The 21,598-nt window shown below is 43.2% G+C and overlaps 1 protein-coding gene across 1 annotated transcript in view; it reads right to left on the bottom strand.

Annotated features, from left to right (window-relative positions):
• Positions 1 to 2,571: 2,571 nt before the first annotated feature.
• LOC128661512 (polycystic kidney disease protein 1-like 1) overlaps positions 2,572 to 21,598 on the bottom strand; it is a 199,675-nt gene continuing 180,648 nt past the window's right edge. Inside the window, 3 exon segments of the mRNA XM_053715762.1 lie at positions 2,572 to 2,738; positions 2,858 to 3,090; positions 20,967 to 21,067. Of these exon segments, the coding sequence (XP_053571737.1) occupies positions 2,572 to 2,738; positions 2,858 to 3,090; positions 20,967 to 21,067 (501 nt within the window).

Here is a 21,598-nt window from a genome sequence, read left to right on the forward strand (position 1 = left end):
CACTCCAGTTCACCACTGATGAGGTCAATAAAGATCCTATGGGTAGATACCTTATAATTAGGGGACGCATATCAGATACGCAGATCACCCTTCGAAATATTTTTGCCCCAAACAAAAAAGAGGATATATTCTATCACCAAGTCTTGTACCTCCTAATGCAATGGCCCCAATCAAGACCTATTCTAGCAGCAGTTTTAATATCTCCCTGTCCCCCCACACTACAAAAGCTGTAGTCAAATTAACAAGCAAACAACAGACATAATTCCATAGCCAAAGCAATAAAAGACTACCTAACAGCACATAATGTCCTAGACTCCTGGGAAGCTCTATATGGATTTACAAGCGACTACACACATTATTCATATGCCCATAAATCCTACTCCAAGCTGGACTATATCTTTGTTAGTCAGCTACTGCTTCCCAATCTAATTTCCTCCTTTATTCACTAATGTACACAGGCAATGCTCTTGGACATATGACCCTATCATACTTAAGAACAACTCTACATATAATACCATTCTAAAAGCCCTAACAGAATATTGGCAGATAAACATTGGCTCCACCGCCAGCTGATCACCACATGGGTGGCCCATAAAAATTATATAAGGAGATTACTTATTAAGGAAAAATCAATAACCATTAAAAAGAACAATAACACTAGCAACAATTCTAAATGAGTCATCGATTAGAGTAACTCAGAAATTTAAGGCCCATTATTACCTATATTCCAATAACTTGCTCACAAACTGAGGGAAAAGGTTAAAGTTTTATCTATCCCTACATTACAAAGGTCTGATGGAATAACTACCTCCCACCCACAGGAAATATCTGACACTTTTGCTGAATATTATGACCTTCTATGTGATGGTGAAAGGTAGATAAGTCATCCCAAACACAGATATTGCTACAACAATTCTTAAATAGGGCCAAATTGAACACTATTAGACAACCAGAGAGAGAGGGACTAAATGCTGAGATTATGGTCGGGGAAATACTGACTGCGATTAAATATCTCAAACCAGGCAAGGCGGCGGAGCTGACATTTTGCCTGGAGAGTACTATAAACTATTTAGGGTGGCGTTGGTTCCCCACATACATAAATTCTGTAATGATAAAATGCAATACTACTAGATATCGTACGGGCAAAAAATTTTGTGATTCCCAAGACCGGTAAAAATGAGCTATAGGTCAATCTCCCTGATTAACCAGGATAATAAAATCTTCACTAAAATCTTAGCTAATCAACTAAAAAAAAAACTCCTGAACTTGGTCCACCCAGACCAGGTGGGCTTTGTTATGGACCATGATTACCTAGTAGGAACAAAAACGCCTTCTCTGCTCCTATCTCTGGACGCGGAGAAGGCATTTGACAAGGTAGACTGGAACTATGTGTTTAAAGTTCTAGCTGAGATGGGTTTTAATGGAGCTTTTCTGCAGGCTGTAAGAGGGATATGTTCATGCCCAACTGCTGTTATCAGAGCAGCAGGTTACCAATCTAGACCCATCGATAATCTTAATGGCACCCACTAAAGTAACACTGGTTTCTATACCTTCAGATCTCCTCGGCCATCACTAAATACTGTACCCTTCAGACCTCGCAACCTTACACCACTCTGGAACTGATGTGTAGTACTCCCCCTAGACATAAACAGACGATCACTACATTATATCTGGCTCTACAAGAAGCTAAACATAACACTAAATTGACACTAATAGAAAAATGGGCAAGGGATATAGGACAGGAATTCCCAAAATGTAAAGGGAACAGATATTTCACAACTCTAGCAGGGGTCTGATCAGTGTGGATCTCAAAGAGAATTGTATAAAGACCACCTTCCGTTGGTATCTTACCCCTGAGAGAACGTCTCACTTCTCTCAAGTTAACACTAGACACTGTTACAGGGGATGTGAGGAACAAGGGACTTATACACACATGGTGGGAATGCCCCATTTTGGACCAAGTGAGGACTCTGCTGAGTAAGATACTTCAGGAACCCATCTCCCTTTCAGTGTCTCAGGCTCTTTTGAACCAACATCTCACACCCTATAATTCTACAACCAATAGATTAATTAAAATCTTCTGTACAGCCACTAGAATCTTTATTGCTAGACATTGAAAGGTGGGGGCTCCATCATGGCAAGAAGTGCTAGACAAAATAAATAATATTTACACTATGTCAGAATTAACTTCTTTCATTCAAGGAACTACTAAGCACTTCCAAAAGATCTGGTTCTATAGGATCATGCAGAGAGACAATTAGGGGAGTCCTTTGGAAGAGGTCTGGGGGGGTTCAGTGGCCATTCAAAAGATTGAACACTGATACACAGAGCAGATACACCCCCAGTCCTATCCACTGCTATATGGTATACATAACCCCCTTTTTTCTAGTTAGATTATGTCAAGAGAGCTTTTGGGTTTGGCAAACACAAAAATGACCACCAATTTGTTTATTTTTATATTAGTTTGTTTATTTAAAAAGTAATGTTATATTTACAATTGCAACTTCGTTAGATAAGTAATTTCTGAAACAAATCAATGACAGTTGCAACTACAGAAATTTGTTTGCTTTTTCATCCTGAATCAGGAGAAAGACCACTGCACAGAGGAAATATAGTTGAACTTGACCCTTTGGTCCCAGAGAGAGATTTTTCAGTGCCATGCATGTAGATGTGTTTTGAAGTTGCCACTCTCATGTTTTTCTCCTTCCCTCCTAGTGATTTGTCACAACTATGCCCTCCTTTTATATGGAAAACAGAAATTATGGTTATAACTAAGGTTTTCTGTCCATCAGATCCTTGTAATAGGTACTGTCCCCTAAAGGAATGGTAGTCCACCTAGCCAAAGTGGAAATAGCACCGTCCATCGTTGGAATAGTCTCCCACACATCCAATTTTTCAGAGGGTAAAGGAAACATGTTTTTGAATTTGGAGAAGGGAACAAAGGGAACATCTGGTTTGTTCCATTCCATGCTAATTAGAAAAGAAACTGCATCAGGAATCATGAAGGTGGATAGCCTTTTTGAGGCTGCCTTAAAGATTTTCTCAATCTTTTTAACATTTTGTTTGTCTGCAGGTGGAGGGGTCCACAATCTGTAAGGCAAATAAAAACTTTGTGCAAGAATGTGTATGTGCTCCAATTTGAAAATAAAAGACTCATCTTTTCCTACTTCTACAGAAGGAAGGTCTTGGGTTTCTGAATAATTGTCCTCAGCTGAGGAGGACCATTCTAATTCTAATTGTACACTTGGAAGGTGCAGGGTACCAAGATGTGCCACTCCTTAGGGGTGTCCCAGATTAGCACAGGGCCTGCAAAATGGCTCTCTCTGTCCTTTGCATGTGTTTAACTGGTGGAAGCATGAAAGACATCAGTTGTGAAATTGCAGAGTGAATGTACTGTTTTAATTAGGAGATAGTTTTGTAGAACTGTCCAGGGGAAGACCCTGGTGGATACCAAACCCTAAGCACTCTACTGCAAATACAGCCCTAGCAATAGACACAGACTCAGCCCATAGGTTACAAATAGTGATGTCGCGAACTGTTCGCCGGAGAACAGTTCCCGGCGAACATAGCTTGTTCGCGTTCGCCGCTGCGGGAGAACATATGCGATGTTCAATCCGCCCTCTATGTGTCATCATTGAGGAAACTTTGACCCTGTATCTCACAGCCTTCTGACACATTTGAGCCAATCAGCAGCAGACACTCCCTCACAGACCCTCCCAGCTCCTTGGCAGCAGCCATTTTAGATTCATTACGATCTTGTTTTCTTGCTGCTGCTGACATTATAGGGAAATAGATAGCTAGGCTAGTGTATTTAGTGTCCACTACAGTCCTGAAGGACTCATCTAATCTCTGCTGTAAGGACAGCACCCCAAAAAGCCCTTTTTAGGGCTATAACTTCAGTCGTTTTTTAATTTTTTTATTTGTAATTTTATTTGCATTTGCCTGGCTTTCAGCCTGTGTGTGAGGCTCACAGCATCTACTGTGATTAGTGCCACCATTGATATCTGCTTAACATTACTGTAAATTTAACCAACAAAACTTTTAAATCATTTTGCTAGTGTAATCTAATTTCATTTTCTGTCAGGCCTGTGTCTCAGGCTCACACAGCATATACTGTGGTTAATTGCTCTGTGCCAGCCACAACTCATATCTGCTTAACATTAGTGTAAATTTCAACAACAAAACTTTTAAATCATTTTGCTAGTGTAATCTAATTTCATTTTCTATCAGGCCTGTGTGTCAGGCTTACACAGCATATACTGTGGTTAATTGCTGTGCCAGCCACCACTCATATCTGTTTAACATTATTGCAATTTTTTTTTAAAAAAACTTTTAAATCATTTTGCTATTGTAATCTAATTTCATTTTCCATCAGGCCTGTGTGTCAGGCCCACATCATATAGTGTGATTAATAGCTCTTTTTTCCACCACTTATATCTGGTGTAACATTAGTGTAAATTTTTTTAACATTTTTTTTTTACATCAGTCCTCTTCTAGTGTTATTTAATTTTAGTTGCCAGGCCAGCCTGGCTGCCATTAGTGCCAGCCTGTGTGTCAGGCTGCCAGCATATACTGTGCCTACTTCCATCCTCAGTGCCAGTCCACCACTCCTATCTGGTGTAACATTAGTTTACATTTTGTAAAAAAAAACTTTTACATCAGTCTTCTAGTGTTATTTAATTTTAGTTGCCCGGCCAGCGTGCCACTAGTGCCAGCCTGTGTGTCAGGCTGCCAGCACATACTGTGCCTACTTCTATCCTGCCATCACTCCTATCTGTTGTAACATTAGTGTAACTTTTTTAAAAAAAAAACTTTTACATCAGTCTGCTATTGTTATTTAATTGCAGTTGCCTGTCTGCCAGCGTGTGCGCCAGGCCCACTTTCCAACTAGTGCCACGAATCATATTTGTTATAACAGTAGTGTAAATATTTTAAATAATAACTTTTTTGACTGAGAAACATCAGTCATCTAGTGTAATCTAATTGCAGTTGCCTGCCTGCCTGCCAGCGTGTGTGCCAGGCCCACTTGCCCACTAGTGCCACCAATCATATTTGTTATAACAGTATTGTAAATATTTAAAATAAAAACTTTTTTGACTGAGAAACATCAGTCATCCAGTGTAATCTAATTGCAGTTGCCTTCCTCCCAGCGTGTGTGCCAAGCCCACTTGCCAACTAGTGCCACCAATCATATTTGTTATAACAGTAGTGTAAATATTTTAAAAAAATATTTCTTGACCGTGAATCATCAGTCTGCTAGTGCAATTGAATTGCAGTTGCCTGCCTGCCAGCATGCGTGCCAGGCCCACTTGCCAACTAGTGCCACCAATCATATTTGTTATAACAGTATTGTAAATATTTAAAATAAAAACTTTTTTGACTGAGAAACATCAGTCATCTAGTGTAATCTAATTGCAGTTGCCTGCCAGCGTGTGTGCCAGGCCCACTTGCCAACTAGTGCCACCAATCATATTTGTTATAACAGTATTGTAAATATTTAAAATAAAAACTTTTTTGACTGAGAAACATCAGTCATCCAGTGTAATCTAATTGCAGTTGCCTTCCTCCCAGCGTGTGTGCCAAGCCCACTTGCCAACTAGTGCCACCAATCATATTTGTTATAACAGTAGTGTAAATATTTTAAAAAAATATTTTTTGACTGTGAAACATCAGTCTGCTAGTGTAATTTAATTGAAGTTGCCTTCAATGTATCTATCTATCAAATCTATCTATCTCGTGGTTGTGCAAATGGACTGTTTGCGGTTGTTTGCGGTGCGTTACACGGGGAGTTTGGTCTGTCACTGTGAAGCGGGCGTAACCCTTACACTACCTGATCGATACAACATCATACCTGATGTTTTAAAGCACGTTATTCCAAACAATTTAGGAATGTTAGGTGATTTAGGCCCTTTATGGGTTAAAACCAGACTCTGCATCAACTATGTAATTTTCCGTGGGAGTTTTGCCATGGATCCCCCTCCGGCATGCCCCAGTCCAGGTGTTAGTCCCCTTGAAACAACTTTTCCATCACTATTGTGGCCAGAAAGAGTCCTTGTGGGTTTTAAAGTTCGCCTGCCTATTGAAGTCAATGGCGGTTCGCCCGGTTCGCCGGTTCACAAACATTTGCGTTCGCCGTTCGCGAACCTAAATTTTTAGGTTTGTGACATCACTAGTTACAAATAGGATTGCCACGCAGTCTGTATTTTACCAACACTGCCGATATTTTTAAGGTTCAGATCAAATTTAAAAATAAAGATTAAGGGCTCTAGTTAACAAGCTCCGTACGGAGCTTGATGGCTCCTGTTTCTGGCGAGTCTGAGCAGGCGGACAGACATCACCGGAAATCAACCCGATCGAGTATGATCGGGTTGATTGACACCCCCCCTGCTGACGGCCCATTGGCCGCGAGTCTTCAGGGGGCGGTGTTGCACCAGCAGCTCTTGTGAGCTGCTGGTGCAATGCTGAATACGGCAAGCGTACTGCTCGCCGTATTCAGCAAGGTCTGGCGGACCTGATCCGCAGTGTCAGCTCAGGTCCGCCAGAGCATGATAAATACGGGCCTAAATATAGAAATAAAGATGCTATCATTGTGAAATGTTTTCCAAGTGTGTTGGAATTCAAGAATATACCAATTAGGCTTGTGCGCAATCGAAAAATTTGGTGCGCTTTGTTTCATTTCGATTCGGGCCGTAAAAAAATTCTGTTCGAGACATGCGTAATAATTCGGTATGTGTCGGTAATTCGGTTTTCAAAATCTATTCATGTCATTACAAATTTTTAAATTTGGATGCATTCGAAACTGGTACCGTATTATTATTAATGTCGGGCCAAATCTTTATTACGAACCAAATAGAATTTCTAACTAATGTTCCGGCGATTGTCGGAACAAAATTATGTTAAACTGTCGCCGCCACCCACACCGCCACTAAATAAAGCTATTAACCCCTAAATCACCGTCCCCCACATCACTAACACTACCTAAACCTATTAGCCCCCCACATCGCGGCCACTAACTAAATAACGAAATAAAGTTATTAACCCTGAAACCGCAGTTCCCCGACATCGCCGACATGAACTAAACCTATAAATCCCAAAACCTCAATGCCCCCAGATTGCCAACACTACCTAAATCTATTAACTCCTAAACCGCCGTTCCCAAACATTGCCAACACTAAATAAGTCACTAAATAAAGTATTAACCATTAAACCGCTGTTCCCCCGACATCGCCGACATTAACTAAAACTATTAACCCCTAAACCGCATCCCCCCACATCGCCAACTCTACCTAAACCTATTAACCCCTAAAGCCCCGTTCCCAAACACACCAACACTAACTAAACCTATTAACCTCTAAACCGCACCCCCTACATCGCCAACACTAACTAAACCTATTAATTAACCCCGAAACCGCCGGCCCCCACATCACAACAATCTAAATTAAACTATATTAGCCCCTAACCCTAATTCTAAACCTAACACCCCCTAACTTTAACATAATTTAAATAGACCTAAATTAAAGTTTAATTTATTATCTAAACAATACCTATTAACCCCTAAACTGCCATTTCAAAACATCGCCGACACTAACTAAAGCTATTAACCCCTAAACTGCCATTCACAACATCGCCAATACTAACTAAACCTATTAACCCCTAAACCGTCAGCCCCCACATCGCAAACAACCTAAATTAAACTATATTAACCCCTAAACCTAACACACCCTAACTTTAAACCTAACCCTAACTCTAAACCTAACCCTAAACCTAACACCCCCTAACTTTTACATAATTAAAATATAACTAAATTAAAATTAACTAATAATACCTATTTAAATCTAAATACAAAGTAACTTACCTATATTAACCCCTAAACCTAACACCCCTAACTTTAAGCCAATAGAATGAAAGCTGCTTAAATACTATTGGCTGATTTCAACAGCTCTGCCCTAGGAAGTTAGGAAGAGAAAGGAAAAGCCAAAGGTGCAGAGGTGACTGAAGTTTAACAAAAATAAATACCTGTCTTAGAAATGACAGGGTGGGCCGTGGACTTGTCATATCGTAAAAGAAATACATTTATCAGGTAAGCATACATTTCCTTTTCTTTTACAAGATATGATGAGTCCACGGATTTCATCCTTACTTATGGGATACAATACCAAAGCTATAGGACACGGATGAAAGGGAGGGACAAGACAGGAACCTAAACGGAAGGCACCACTGCTTGAAGAACCTTTCTCCCAAAACCAGCCTCAGAAGAAGCAAAAGTATCAAATTTGGAAAATTTGGAAAAAGTGTGAAGAGACGCCCAAGTTGCAAATCTGTTCAACAGAAGCATCGTTTTTAAATGCCCATGAGGAAACCACAGCACTAGTAGAATGAGCCGTAATTCTTTCAAGAGGCTGCCGTCCAGCAGTCTCATATGCCAGACGGATGATACTCTTCAGCCAAAAAGAAAGAGAGGTAGCCGTAGCTTTCTGGCCCCTACGCTTTCCGGAAAAAACAACAAATAATGAAGATGATTGACGAAATTCATTAGTCGCCTGCAAGTAAAACCTCAGGGCACGGACCACGTCCAAGTTATGCAACAAACGCTCCTTCTTAGAAGAAGGATTAGGACATAATGAAGGCACAACAATTTCCTGATTAATATTCTTATTTGAAACAACCTTAGGAAGGAAACCAGGTTTGGTACGTAAAACCACCTTATCAGAATGGAAGATAAGATAAGGCAAGTCACATTGTAACGCTGAAAGCTCAGAAACTCTATGAGCAGAAGAAATAGCAACCAAAAATAAAACCTTCCACGATAACAACTTAATATCTATGGAATGCATGGGTTCAAACGGAACCCCTTGAAGAACATTAAGAACTAAATTCAAACTCCAGGGTGGAGCAATTGGTCTAAAAACAGACTTGATTCTGGTTAGAGCCTGACAAAAAGACTGAACGTCTGGAACATCTGCCAAACGTTTGTGTAGTAAAATTGACAAAGCAGAGATTTGTCCCTTTAAGGAACATGCTGATAACCCTTTCTCCAATCCTTCTTGGAGAAAAGACAGAATCCTGGGAATCCTAACTCTACTCCATGAGTAGCCCTTGGATTCGCACCAATAAAGATATTTACGCCATATCTTATGGTAGATCTTTCTAGTAACAGGCTTACGTGCCTGAATCAAAGTCTGAATCAGAGAACTACCGCTTAGATAAAATCAAGCGTTCAATCTCCAAGCAGTCAGTTGCAGAGAAACTAGATTCGGGTGTTGGAAGGGTCCCTGAATGAGAAGGTCTTGCCTCAATGGAAGCTTCCACGGCGGCAGAGAGGGCATGTCCACTAGATCGGCATACCAAGTCCTGCGAGGCCACGCAGGCGCGATTAGAATTACTGAAGCCCTCTCCTGTTTGATCCGAGCAAACACCCGGGGAAGGAGAGCAACTGGTGGAAACACATAAGCTAGGCTGAACGACCAAGACACTGCCAAGGCATCTATCAGTTCGGCCTGAGGATCCCTTGACCTGGATCTGTACCTTGGGAGCTTGGCATTCTGACGAGATGCCATCAGATCCAATTCCGGTCTGCCCCATCTGAGAATCAGGGTGGCAAAGACCTCTGGATGGAGTTCCCACTCCCCTGGATGGAACGTCTGTCTGCTTAAAAAGTTCACTTCCCAGTTGTCCACTCCTGGGATGTAGATTGCTGACAGATAACAAGAGTGAGCCGCCCACCGAATTATCTTGGATACTTCTGTCATCACTAAGGAACTTCTTGTTCCTCCCTGATGATTGATGTAAGCCACAGTCGTGATGTTGTCCGACTGAAAACGGATGAATTTGGCCGAAGCCAACTGCGGCCAAGCCTGAAGTGCATTGAACATTGCTCTCAATTCCAGAATATTGATTGGAAGTAGAGACTCTGACCGAGTCCACACCCTGAGCCTTCAGGGAATTCCAGACTGCACCCCAACCTAGTAGGCTGGCGTCCGTTGTCACTATCACCCATGAGGGTCTTTCGGAAGCACGTCCCTTGGGACAGATGATCCGGCAACAAACACCAAAGAAGAGAGTCTCTTGTCTCCTGATCCAGATCTATCTGAGGAGACAAATTTGCATAATCTCCATTCCACTGCCTGAGCATGTTCAGTTGTAGCGATCTGAGATGAAAACAAGCAAACGGAATGATGTCCATTGCCGCCACCATCAATCCAATTACCTCCATGCACTGAGCCACTGATGGCTGAGGATTGGACTGAAGGACTCGGCATGTATTCAGAATCTTTAACTTTCTGACCTCTGTCAAGAAAATTTTCATGGATATGGAATCTATTAGAGTTCCCAGGAAGGGAACCCTGGTCTGTGGAATTAATGAACTCTTTTCTAGATTCACCTTCCACCCGTGAGTCCTCAGAAAGGACAGAACCATGTCTGTATGAGAATTTGTCAGATGGTAAGACGACGCCTGGATCAGAATATCGTCTAGATAAGGCGCCACTGTAATACCCTGCGGCCTGAGAACCGCCAGATGGGACCCTAGAACCTTCGTGAAGATCCTGGGTGCTGTGGCCAACCCGAAGGGAAGAGCCGTGACGTGAAAATGTTTGTCCAGGAAGGCAAACCTTAGGAACTGATGATTATCCTTGTGGATAGGAATATGAAGGTATTCATCCTTCAAGTCCATGGTAGTCATATATTGACCCTCCTGGATCAATGGTAGAATTGTTTGAATAGTCTCCATCTTGAAGGATGGGACTCTGAGAAACTTGTTTAGACTCTTGAGATCTAAAATGGGTCTGAGCGTTCCCTCTTTTTTGGGAACCACGAAAAGATTTGAGTAAAACGCCTGCCCCTGTTCCAGTATTGGAACGGGACAAATTACCCACATAGTAGAGAGGTCTTTTACACAATGTAAGAACGCCTCTCTTTTTATCTGGTCTACAGACAATCGTGAAAGAGGAAACCTCCCCCTTGGGAGAGAATGTTTGAATTCCAGTTGATACCCTTGGGACAAGATTTCCAGTGTCCAGGGTCCTGAAAATCTCTTACCCAAGCCTGGGCAAAGAGAGAAAGACTGCCCCCTACTAGATCCGGTCCCGGATCGGGGGCCGCCCCTTCATGCTGTTTTGGGAGCAGCAGTGGGCTTCTTGGGTTGTTTACCTTTGTTCCAAGCCTGGTTGGGTCTCCAGACGGCCTTGGCTTGAGCAAAATTCCCTTCCTGTTTAGCGGAAGAAGAAGCAGGGACTCCTTTGAAGTTCCGAAAGGAACGAAAATTATTTTGTTTACCCCTCAGTTTAGCTGCTTTATCCTGAGGTAGGAGATGACCCTTACCTCCCGTAATGTCAGAAATGATTTCTTTCAAGTCAGGCCCGAATAGGGTTTTCCCTTTGAAAGGAATAGCCAAAAACTTTGACTTAGATGACACATCAGCAGACCAAGACTTTAACCATAACGCTCTACGCGCTAAAATGGCAAATCCGGCATTCTTAGCTGCCAACTTGGCAATCTTCTTTTTTAGAAGACCCTCCAATTTCTTATCCATAGGGTCTTTGAAAGCACAACTGTCCTCAATAGGAATAGTTGTACGCTTAGCCAGGGTAGATATAGCTCCCTCCACCTTAGGGACTGTTTGACAAGAGTCCAAAACAGTGTCAGATATGGGATACATTTTCTTAAAATTAGGAGAAGGTGAGAACGGGATACCCAGTCTTTCCCATTCCCGTGTAATAATTTCCAAGATTCTCTTAGGAACCGGAAAAACATCAGAGTAAGCAGGCACCTCTAAGTATTTGTCCATCTTACACAATTTCTCTGGTGGTACCAAAATAGAGTCACAGTCATCCAGAGTCACTAAAACCTCCCGAAGCAACAGGCAGAGGTGTTCAAGCTTAAATCTAAAGGACATGACATCCAAGCCCGTCTGAGGTAACACACTTCCCGAATCAGAAAGTTCCCCCTCAGACAGAAGTTCCCTGACCCCCAAATCAGATCCCTGTGAGGGTACATCGGAAATAGCCAACAAAACATCAGAGGTCGCAGTATTCAAATACACTTCTGTCCTGCTGCGTTTGCCCTGTAACACTGGCAACTTAGACAAAACCTCTGTAAGGGTATATGACATAACTGCAGCCATATCCTGCAGAGTAAATGAAGTAGACGCGTTTGAAGAACCCGGTGTCGCTTGGGTGGGCGTTAAACGTTGTGACGCTTGGGGAGAAAGTAGCGGCATACCCTGATTCTCATCAGACTGAGAAGCATCCTTAGACATACTTTCCTTAAAGAAAATCCGCTCTTTACATTGTAAGGCCCTTTCAGTAAATGAGGGAGTTTCACAATGGCATCTAAACACATAGAACAAGTAGTTTCCTCAAGTTCAGACATGTTAAACAGACTAGCAATAGCAATAATAGTAGTTCTTTGCTTGATATATTGTACTCTGAAGTCAAAACATATATTAAAAAATTTTGAACTAAAAAGTGTACTGCGCCTTTAAATAATAAAAGCGCAACAATTTTTCTGTTATTAGACAAAACAACGTTTGCAGCAATAAAAAATGCCCTTATGTGACCAAAATAGCTTAATAATATTGCACCACTTGTTAGGATATATTGTTTATCAAATTATATCAATTTTGTCAGAATTATCAATGTATATCAATTCAGGCCCCTGCACCTCGCCACAGCTCTGCTGCGGTGCCTACCTGCCCCCAGATCACACTGAAGGAACATTCTCAGCCTCTCTGTACCCTACGATTACAAAACAGAGCTAGGCCCCACCGGAGCCTCAGGACCTTGCTGCCGATCCTGAAAACACACTGAGCGGCTGAGCGCGCGAAAATAGGCCCCGCCCACCGTGGGCGTAACTGTTAGCCTAACCGAGACCCGCATGGGTAGATAAAGAACATGTCGGTCCTCCATATATTAAGCCATGTGCCCCACTATATACACACAGCGCAATAAAGCGCATCTCAGTGAAAAATATCTCCTACCAAGCCAGATATAACCGCAGTATAACGATAGTCTAACCGCATCTCCCAGAGTCAGCCCGCATAATAAATTTAAAGTGAAATACCAGCACACTATTAAATAAGTAAAATAACAGGCACACCATTTCTCCTATAGTGTATACTGATTACCCCTCCCCAGCTAGGGAATAATGTCAGCCTGTTCTGATGTATCAAGTCTCCCCAGAAACAAAAGACTGAACATACCTCAATGCTGCTTGTAGCATGACCCCGTTCTCCACACTGAAGATTTTTCTTTACACTACCTTCAGCTGCTCTGTGGGAACCAGTATGGATCTTAGATAACGTTTGCTAAGATCATCAACATCAGGGCAGAAAAATAAAATGTCTCCACTCCTCTTGGGAAGTTATAGACTGACGATTTCTCCCTGAGAAAAATAGTACTCACTGGCACCATTTTAAAATAAAAAACTTCTTGATTGAAGAATCTAAACTAACACCTCACTTTACCTCTTCCTATCACTAACACAGGCAAAGAGAATGACTGGGATGGGAGGGAAGGGAGGAGCTATATATACAGCTCTGCTGTGGTGCTCTTTGCCACTTCCTGCTGACCAGGAGGCGTAATCCCATAAGTAAGGATGAAATCCGTGGACTCGTCATATCTTGCAAAAGAAATCACAAAACAATTTGAAGTTGCGAATATAATATTGATCCCAAGAGAGGATAGAGATCCTGCGGAGGTCTCATCCTATAGAATCATCTCTTTATTAAATCTTGATAACAAGATCTTTATGAAAATCTTGGCGGATAGACTAAAAATGATTCTGCCAAATTTATTACATCCTGACCAGGTGGGCTTTGTGAGGGGTATAACCTCTGAAATTAATATCAGGAAGATTCAACATGTCATCTACCAATATAGGGAAGAGGTGGAGGTCAGATCACTCTGTTCTGCCAGAGGCCTTCTGCTGTCCTTGGACACAGAGAAGGCCTTTCGACAGAGTAGAATGGGATTTTATGTATGAAGCTCTAGCAAACTTTGCGTTTAGTGGTAATTTTTTTTTAACCTTGTCTTGTATTTTCTGATGCTAGTGCTACCTCAACAATAACATATCATCTTCTTTCCCTCTGTATAGAGGGACTAGATAGGGATGCCCAATGTCACCACTTCTTTTTGATATGATCTTAGAACCCCTAGTTATGAGGCTGAGAACACAATATTGTGTTGTAAACTGGGTAAGGATTTTTTTTCAGATCTCACCCTTTGCAGATGATTTGCTCTTATGTATAACTACTCCAGAGAAGCAAATAAAGGGAATTATAAATCAACTTGAAGATTATAGTTAGGTCTCAAGATAAAAAATACATTTTTTTAAAATCTAAGGTCCTATGGTTAAAAAGAAATAACCGAGATCAGTTATTCCTAATAATGGTATAAAGAAAACATTACTGTTATTTTAATGCATACTATTGACAAATTGAAGAAATAGGTAAAACATCCCCTCTCGCGGTCTGGATGAGCTGCAACTTTCAAAATGTTTATTCTTTTTAAATTAATGTATACTATTTGGATGCTTCCTTTGCAAAATAAAAATCAAGGTATGAAAATGGGGAAGCTATTCCTTCCCTTTAATAGGGGAGGACTGGCTTTATATAACTTAAAGATATACAATTATGCTACTCTTTTGAGATTTCCTCTAGACTGGCTATTTCAGTCTTCTAATAATACTAGCCACAATATGGATGAAAGAATCTGTGATCACCTTTCTTTAAATGTTATTCTTCACGCCTCTAAAAAGGAGTTGTGACGCAATATTTATCTTCACCCATTAATGAGTGACATTCTTGTGGCCTGGAGAGCCTCGATTAAATTCCTGGGTGTAGAATATAGCATTTCTAAATGGCTTCACTTACTAGGTAATATCCTATTCTTGCCAGGCCTTCAGAACCAAGTATTTCAGGCGTGGAAAGAGAATCAGGTGACCGATATAGGCCATTTGCTTGATCTCTCTAACAATCATATAAACAACTTTGAAGAATTTCAGGAGGGATGTAGGGTTCATAATAATAATTTTGTTAGAGTCTCAATTTAGACTCATCTACCAAGATCATATGACCCCCTAGGAGAGCACAGAAGTGGAAAAAGGAAATCGAAAATAAATGCATGAAGTGCTCAGTGTGCAACCCTAATTTATTACATTTAGTATATGGCACGGATACCAGACGGCTAAGGCTATACCCCACCCCCCTACAACCTCACCCCTGTTGTTTCTCAGTGGTTTTGGGCTCCTCAGAGCAACCACCATCTCTGGAAGCTGTTTGTTTGCTTTGTTTTGGCTTGTTTTTGTGTTCAGAGAAGAGTTGGTTTATGACCAGGAAATCCCCCCCTAGGCTGGCCGGGCTCCTGGAACTCCCGGTCAGCCATCTCACAACGGACACCCGCCTAACCCCTCTCAGGCTGGCTAGGCTCCTGGAACTCCCGGTCGGCCACAGGACAGCAGAACATCCGCTAACTTTAACCCAGGTCGCTCCAGCAACCATGTGCCCCAGAGCTCCGCTCTTTTGGAGATTAGTAGCCCCTGGGGAGTACAAGGGGTGGGGGAATTACCAGAGGGGAGCTCCTTTGGGAACCTCCGCTCCACCCGGATCACCCCGAAACCACCACCCATAGGTATTGAGATTATGTGGGACTGTGGCTCCTATGGAGGCGCCGGTCAGTCTGGAGGGGCGGGAATGGCGGGAAAATTGTGGGATTGTCCTTTGTGTTATCAAGAAGAGCTGTGTGTATAAAAGGAGTGTATGTTTTTCAATAAAATCAGTTCCTGTTTAACCTGAATGCTAGTCTGTCTAGTTATTTGGGTTTGCTCCAGCTAAAATCACTTTCCTGAGCTACATAGCAGCCAGGCAGAGGAAGGACACGCTGGAAGAGCTACCTAGTCTGGTTAGCTGGAGTCTGCCACAGGATGGGAACCTGAGTACTGGTGCTGTCAGGCATCAGGGGTGGCTACAGGCTGTGGTCACTTGCCAGCTACATAGCTGCAGTCAGCAGGGAGGAAGCAGGGACTCTTTTGGTGGAGCTACCCAGTCGGGGTAGCCGGGGGTATCCGTCACATTGGTGGCAGTGGTGGGATCTGCTTCTTTCACACAGTTTCTGCTGACAGAGGAGACTACCACAGTAGCCGGTAAATATGGAGGAAGAGTTCCTAGGGAGAGTACAAAAGATGTTGACCAGAACAAAGGATCCTTGTTCGGAACAGGACGTTATGGCATGGAGGAACCTTGCCCTCCGAGACCTTTGGTGGGACGCTCTGCAACAGGAGCAGGAAAATGGAAAGGTCCTCCCCACGAATGACACAAGATTCTGGGTTCGGTGGACCGTGAGACTGCCTTTCCTGGGAGAACAGCCAAAGAAGGAATGGCTAGCTGTTCTACATAGACTGATCCAGCAAGAGATGTGGGTGGAGGACGGCTATCGGGCCCTCCAATGGCTCACTATGCAAGTGCAGCCATGGCTGGAGGAAGGCTCCCCCACAGAGGGCTTTGGCGGCCCTGGATTGCTGTTTACAAAAAGGACAGAGGACCCACAGTTTTGGAACGAGACAGACCAGGGTCTGGAGGATATCTCTGGGCTCCAAGAGGAACTGCTGGGTCTCTTGGAGGAGACCTGGCTGCTGGATGATCTGGATTTTATAATTGACCAGGAAGAGGCGTTGGTCAAGGAATACAAGAGGCTGCTGGATCTCGCTAAGCAGCGTGCCAGGGGCATACAGATCTGGGGTGCAGCCCTCTGGGATTCATGGAGCTCGACTGTGGAGGAGTGGCAGCAAAGAGAAAGGGAACCAGGGCTGCTGGATCCTGATCAGCAGTCTGGCTAGCTTATAGATTTGGACAAGGGAGCCACCCCAGCAGAAGTGCTGACAACAGGGCAGAGAGCCACCGGCCTCTGCCCAGCACCTGTAACAGCTCCAGGAAACCTGGGAGCGGAGGTAGTCCTCCTCCCTCCCCTTACAGAGAACCGCTTGAAGGTAGAGATGCATGTCAATAACTCTCCCCAGCAGCAGAACCCCTTCCTGGGAGTGGAGACAGTCAGTATCTCTCGCCAGCGGCAGAGCCAGGAGCCGGGAGAGGAGACAGTTGGTCTCACTCCCCAGCGGCAGAGCCATCCCTTGGGAGCGGAGGTAGTCGTCCTCCCTCCACGTAAACAGAACCCCTTCCCGGGAGAGGAGACAGTCGGTCTCTCTCCTCAGCGGCAGAGCCAGGAGCCGGGAGAGGAGACAGTCTGTCTCTCTCCCCAGCGGCAGAGCCATCCCCTGGGAGCGGAGGTAGTCGTCCTCCCACCCCGTAAACAGAACCCCTTCCTGGGAGAGGAGACAGTCGGTCTCTCTCCCCAGCGGCAGAGCCAGGAACCGGGAGAGGAGACAGTCAGTCTCTCTCCCCTTACAGAGAAACCCTTGCAGGGAGAGACGGGGATCAATATCTCTCCCCAGCGGCCGAATCCCTTTCTTGGAGAGGAGACAGTTGGTCTCTCTACCCAGCGGCAGCACAGTTTCCCATCGAGCGGAAGTAGCAGACCTCCCTCCCCAGCGGTAGATCTCCTTCTCGGGAGAAGAAACAGATGGACTCTACCCTCAGTAGCTTGGCAGGGTCTCTACCCTTTTCTTGTCCCGGAGTATTTCTCAAAGGGGGCAGGCGTTGCATTGGGAAAGGAGGATAAAAGTGTATTCAGTTAGTGCCACATGTTTGGGCACCCAAACGTTACCTGCCCCACCAAGGAGCAACCTCCCCCTCTGGTCTGGGGTGGGAATACAGCTGGGAAACCGGCACTAGCTTTGTTTGTGGGTGGGTCACAGAGTGTCACAGAGAGAGGCAGTGTGGCCATAGAACTTGTGGGACAGCAATTGTTTTGGAGCCGGCCTTAGAAAGCTTGTTCGGGACGTTGTCTTATGTGACTATCCCTGCGCCCAGGGAACAGGGAGCAGGAACCCCCCAGGATGCCCCAAGCTCAGGAGAGATGGGATAACCTCTCCCAGCAACCGAGAAGTGGAGGCCAACCCTTTAAGGGTCTAGTCGGGACTGCCGAACTGGAGGGGGGGAGATGTCACGGATACCAGATGGCTAAGGCTATCCCCCACCCCCCTACAACCTCACCCCTGTTGTTTCTCAGTGGTTTTGAGCTCCTCAGAGCAACCACCATCTCTGGAAGCTGTTTGTTTGCTTTGTTTTGGCTTGTTTTTGTGTTCAGAGAAGAGTTGGTTTTTGACCAGGAAAACCCTCCTAGGCTGGCCGGGCTCCTGGAACTCCCGGTCGGCCGCCTCACAAAGGACACCCGCCTAAGCCCTCTCAGGCTGGCCAGGCTCCTGGAATTCCCGGTCAGCCACAGGACAGCAGAAAACCTGCTAACTTTAACCCAGGTCGCTCCAGCAACCATGTGCCCCAGAGCTCCGCTCTTTTGGAGATTAGTAGCCCCTGGGGAGTACAAGGGGTGGGGGAATTGCCGGAGGGGAGATCCTTTGGGAACCGGGGGTTTTGGACACCCCTAACTCCATAACTTCAATGGACTGGAAGTGCCGCAGCTCCACCGGGATCACCCCGAAACCGCCACCCATAGGTATTGAGATTATGTGGGACTGTGGCTCCTATGGAGGCATCGGTCAGTCTGGAGGGGCGGGAATGGTGGGAAAATTGTGGGATTGTCCTTTGTGTTATTAAGATGAGCTGTGTGTATAAAAGGAGTGTATGTTTTACAATAAAATCAGTTCCTGTTTAACCTGAATGCTAGTCTGTCTAGTTATTTGGGTTTTCTCCAGCTAAAATCACTTTCCTGAGCTATATAGCAGACTGTTCCAGGCAGAGGAAGGACACGCTGGAAGAGCTACCTAGTCTGGGTAGCTGGAGTCTGCCACAGGGTGGGACCCTGAGTACTGGTGCTGTCAGGCATCAGGGGTGGCTACAGGCTGTGGTCACTTTCCAGCTACATAGCTGCAGTCGGCAGGGAGGAAGCAGGGACCCTTTTGGCGGAGCTACCCAGTCGGGGTAGCCAGGGGTATCTGTCACAGTATATAATTGCCCTAGATTGATCCAGTTTTGGGCAAAAGTGGAATAATAGTTATGTATTCTTGGTACTAAATTCTCCCTTTTAACGCTGTTATGCCGTTCTATTCCGTCACAATTACACTGGGCTTTAGTGCAGTTCTGATGGAATAGAACATCATAACCGTTGGCTGTCCTAAAGCCAAATGCGCTTCCATGATGTGATCGCGGTCTGGAGGGCATGCCCTAGCATCACAGGGACGCCCCCCTGACCCAATCCCATCATTGAAATCTAGTGATCGCATGCACAATCGCAGGATTTCAATTTGTTTACATCGGAACATTGTTCCGATGTAGACAAATTAACCAGGTCATCAGAGGGTTAAGAGAAAATATAATATTTATTACCAGGAACTCTTCATGAAGACCTAATAATAAGCATATTCAGCTAGTAATTTTGAGTGTTAGATCTTTGCTTTTTAATAATTGGATCATTGAGAAAGTTCCTTCAATTCAACAAGTAAAAAACTTTTTATCTAAACAAGCAATTTTGGAAGCCTATGAATATAAAAAATAAAATAGTATAGTTATGTTTATCTCTGCAAATTTGCATTGGATTGGATCATTGAACAAGATTATGTCTCTTTTTATGAGACAGAATCTAAGTCGATCTCTCCATTTGCTTTAAAAGCAGTCCTGCATTGCCCTGCTGCCAAACTTCCCAACAACATAACCCAAATGTTTTCTTTTAAATATATCATTAGCGTGTGGCAAAAAGTATGCTCAGAAACTAAGATAAACTTCCATAAATCCGAATTCCTTCCTTTATTAGGCAACCCAAACTTTCCCGCAGGCGTGGTCTCCTCCTGGGCACTTAAGGGTCTTTAATCTGTAGGTCAAGTTTGTGATCATGGAGTCTTGGTTATGACATCCTTTGAGGAGCTGAGGTTGGTTTATAACCTGCCAAGAACCACCTTCTTTGCCTATCTGCAGGCTAGACATTGGATTAGGATCTTGAGATTGGAAACTGGACCAGATTTAACTTTAGGGAAACTTGACCAAGTGATCAAGCTCTACTGTAAAGGGGCAAATACTATTTTTCAGGTATATGTTACTTGTCAATTTCCGTGGGGAATTATCAATACTTTAACAGTGAAATGGAATAGGGCGATGATACCCTTAGACAGAGAAATGAAAATACATAGCTTTACGCTTACAGAAAAGGCTGCAGATGGAGAGCATCCCATGTTAAATTAGTAAATCTGGCCTTTCTTACCCCTTCTAGATTAGCGAAGCCAAAAGGAAAGTGCTATAAGTATAAATTAGACTGCACAGACTTAATTCATTGCTTTTAGACATGCCCCAAAATATTTCAATTTTGGCATAAAGTTAACTTCTGGTGCAATAAGATATTTGGAGACAATTTTAAGTTACAGCCCTCGCAAAAAAAAAAATTCTTTCTAACTAGATATGCAGTTACCAGTCCAAATTTATGGTGGGACAGAACTTGATTCTTAAGAACTGGAAGTGCTACGCAGGGTTTAAGTTTGCGGAGCTCCTGAAATGTGAAAATCACCAGATGATTTTGGAGCAGTACACTTTAAGGATTTTTAATGATAAGCAGATCCATTTAACAAAAAAAGCAACAGAAGAAACTGATCATTTCTCTACCAATAGAGGCACAGTCTCCTATTTTAAGGCCTCTAAATTGTTTAACCAGCAATTAGAAAAAGGGGCGCTACATGTATTCTGGTTATCCAGATGCCAAGGAGACGGAGGGGAGTAGATATGGAGTTAGGATCCAGATGTGGAGGGGTCCCCCCCTTTTTTTTCTCTTTCTCTCTCCCTGTTCCCTCATTCTTTCCCGGGGGGGGGGGTTGGTCCACACCATAGACCTATGCTCTTAAATTGTGTGAGTTCTTTAGTTGTTTCTTATCAATTGCATAGATGGAATCAATCTATGGTTAAATGCTTTATTTACTTTGTCTTTGATGTTGTACCCCATGTCATGATGGTTCTATGGATATTTTGTCTGTGAAAAAGAGCTGCGTCTCCGAACCAGTTTTTGTTTTCCTTATGTGTCTTTATGGTTGAATAAAAATAAAAAAATGGGTGTGATTATTGCTCCTTTTAAAATAAATAAATATATATATAATATATATATGGGAAAGCAGCACAAAACTTAATGGATTCCATAAGTCAAACATATGTAATACTTTGTTTTCTCTTTTCTTTTCACAAATAGGCTTTGAAACCTATTTTAAGATGTAAATTATTATTATTGTACACTCAGATATGTAAAAAAAATTAATAAAGCATTAAAAAAAAAGAGAGAATAACAAAAAAGGATAAAAGAGAAAGGAGAGAGAAAAATAAAGGACTTAAAAAAGAAAAAGGACAAGAGCTAGAGAAAGGACAATACATGACTACAAGAACAATTCCAGCAAGAGAGCTGGACAGGATACTAACCAGAAAAGCACTCTACCCTCATGCGTATGGGCTTCGTGTATATAGGTTTTAAAATATATCAACTTTTAGTTTATTTAAAAAGGGTTACATACAATAAAAACCGTTGCAGCAAGTAAAAGTGGTTTTCAAACTAATGTAGTGAAA

The sequence above is a fragment of the Bombina bombina genome, chromosome 5 (assembly GCF_027579735.1).
Source record: "Bombina bombina isolate aBomBom1 chromosome 5, aBomBom1.pri, whole genome shotgun sequence".
NCBI classification, from domain to species: Eukaryota; Metazoa; Chordata; class Amphibia; order Anura; family Bombinatoridae; genus Bombina; species Bombina bombina.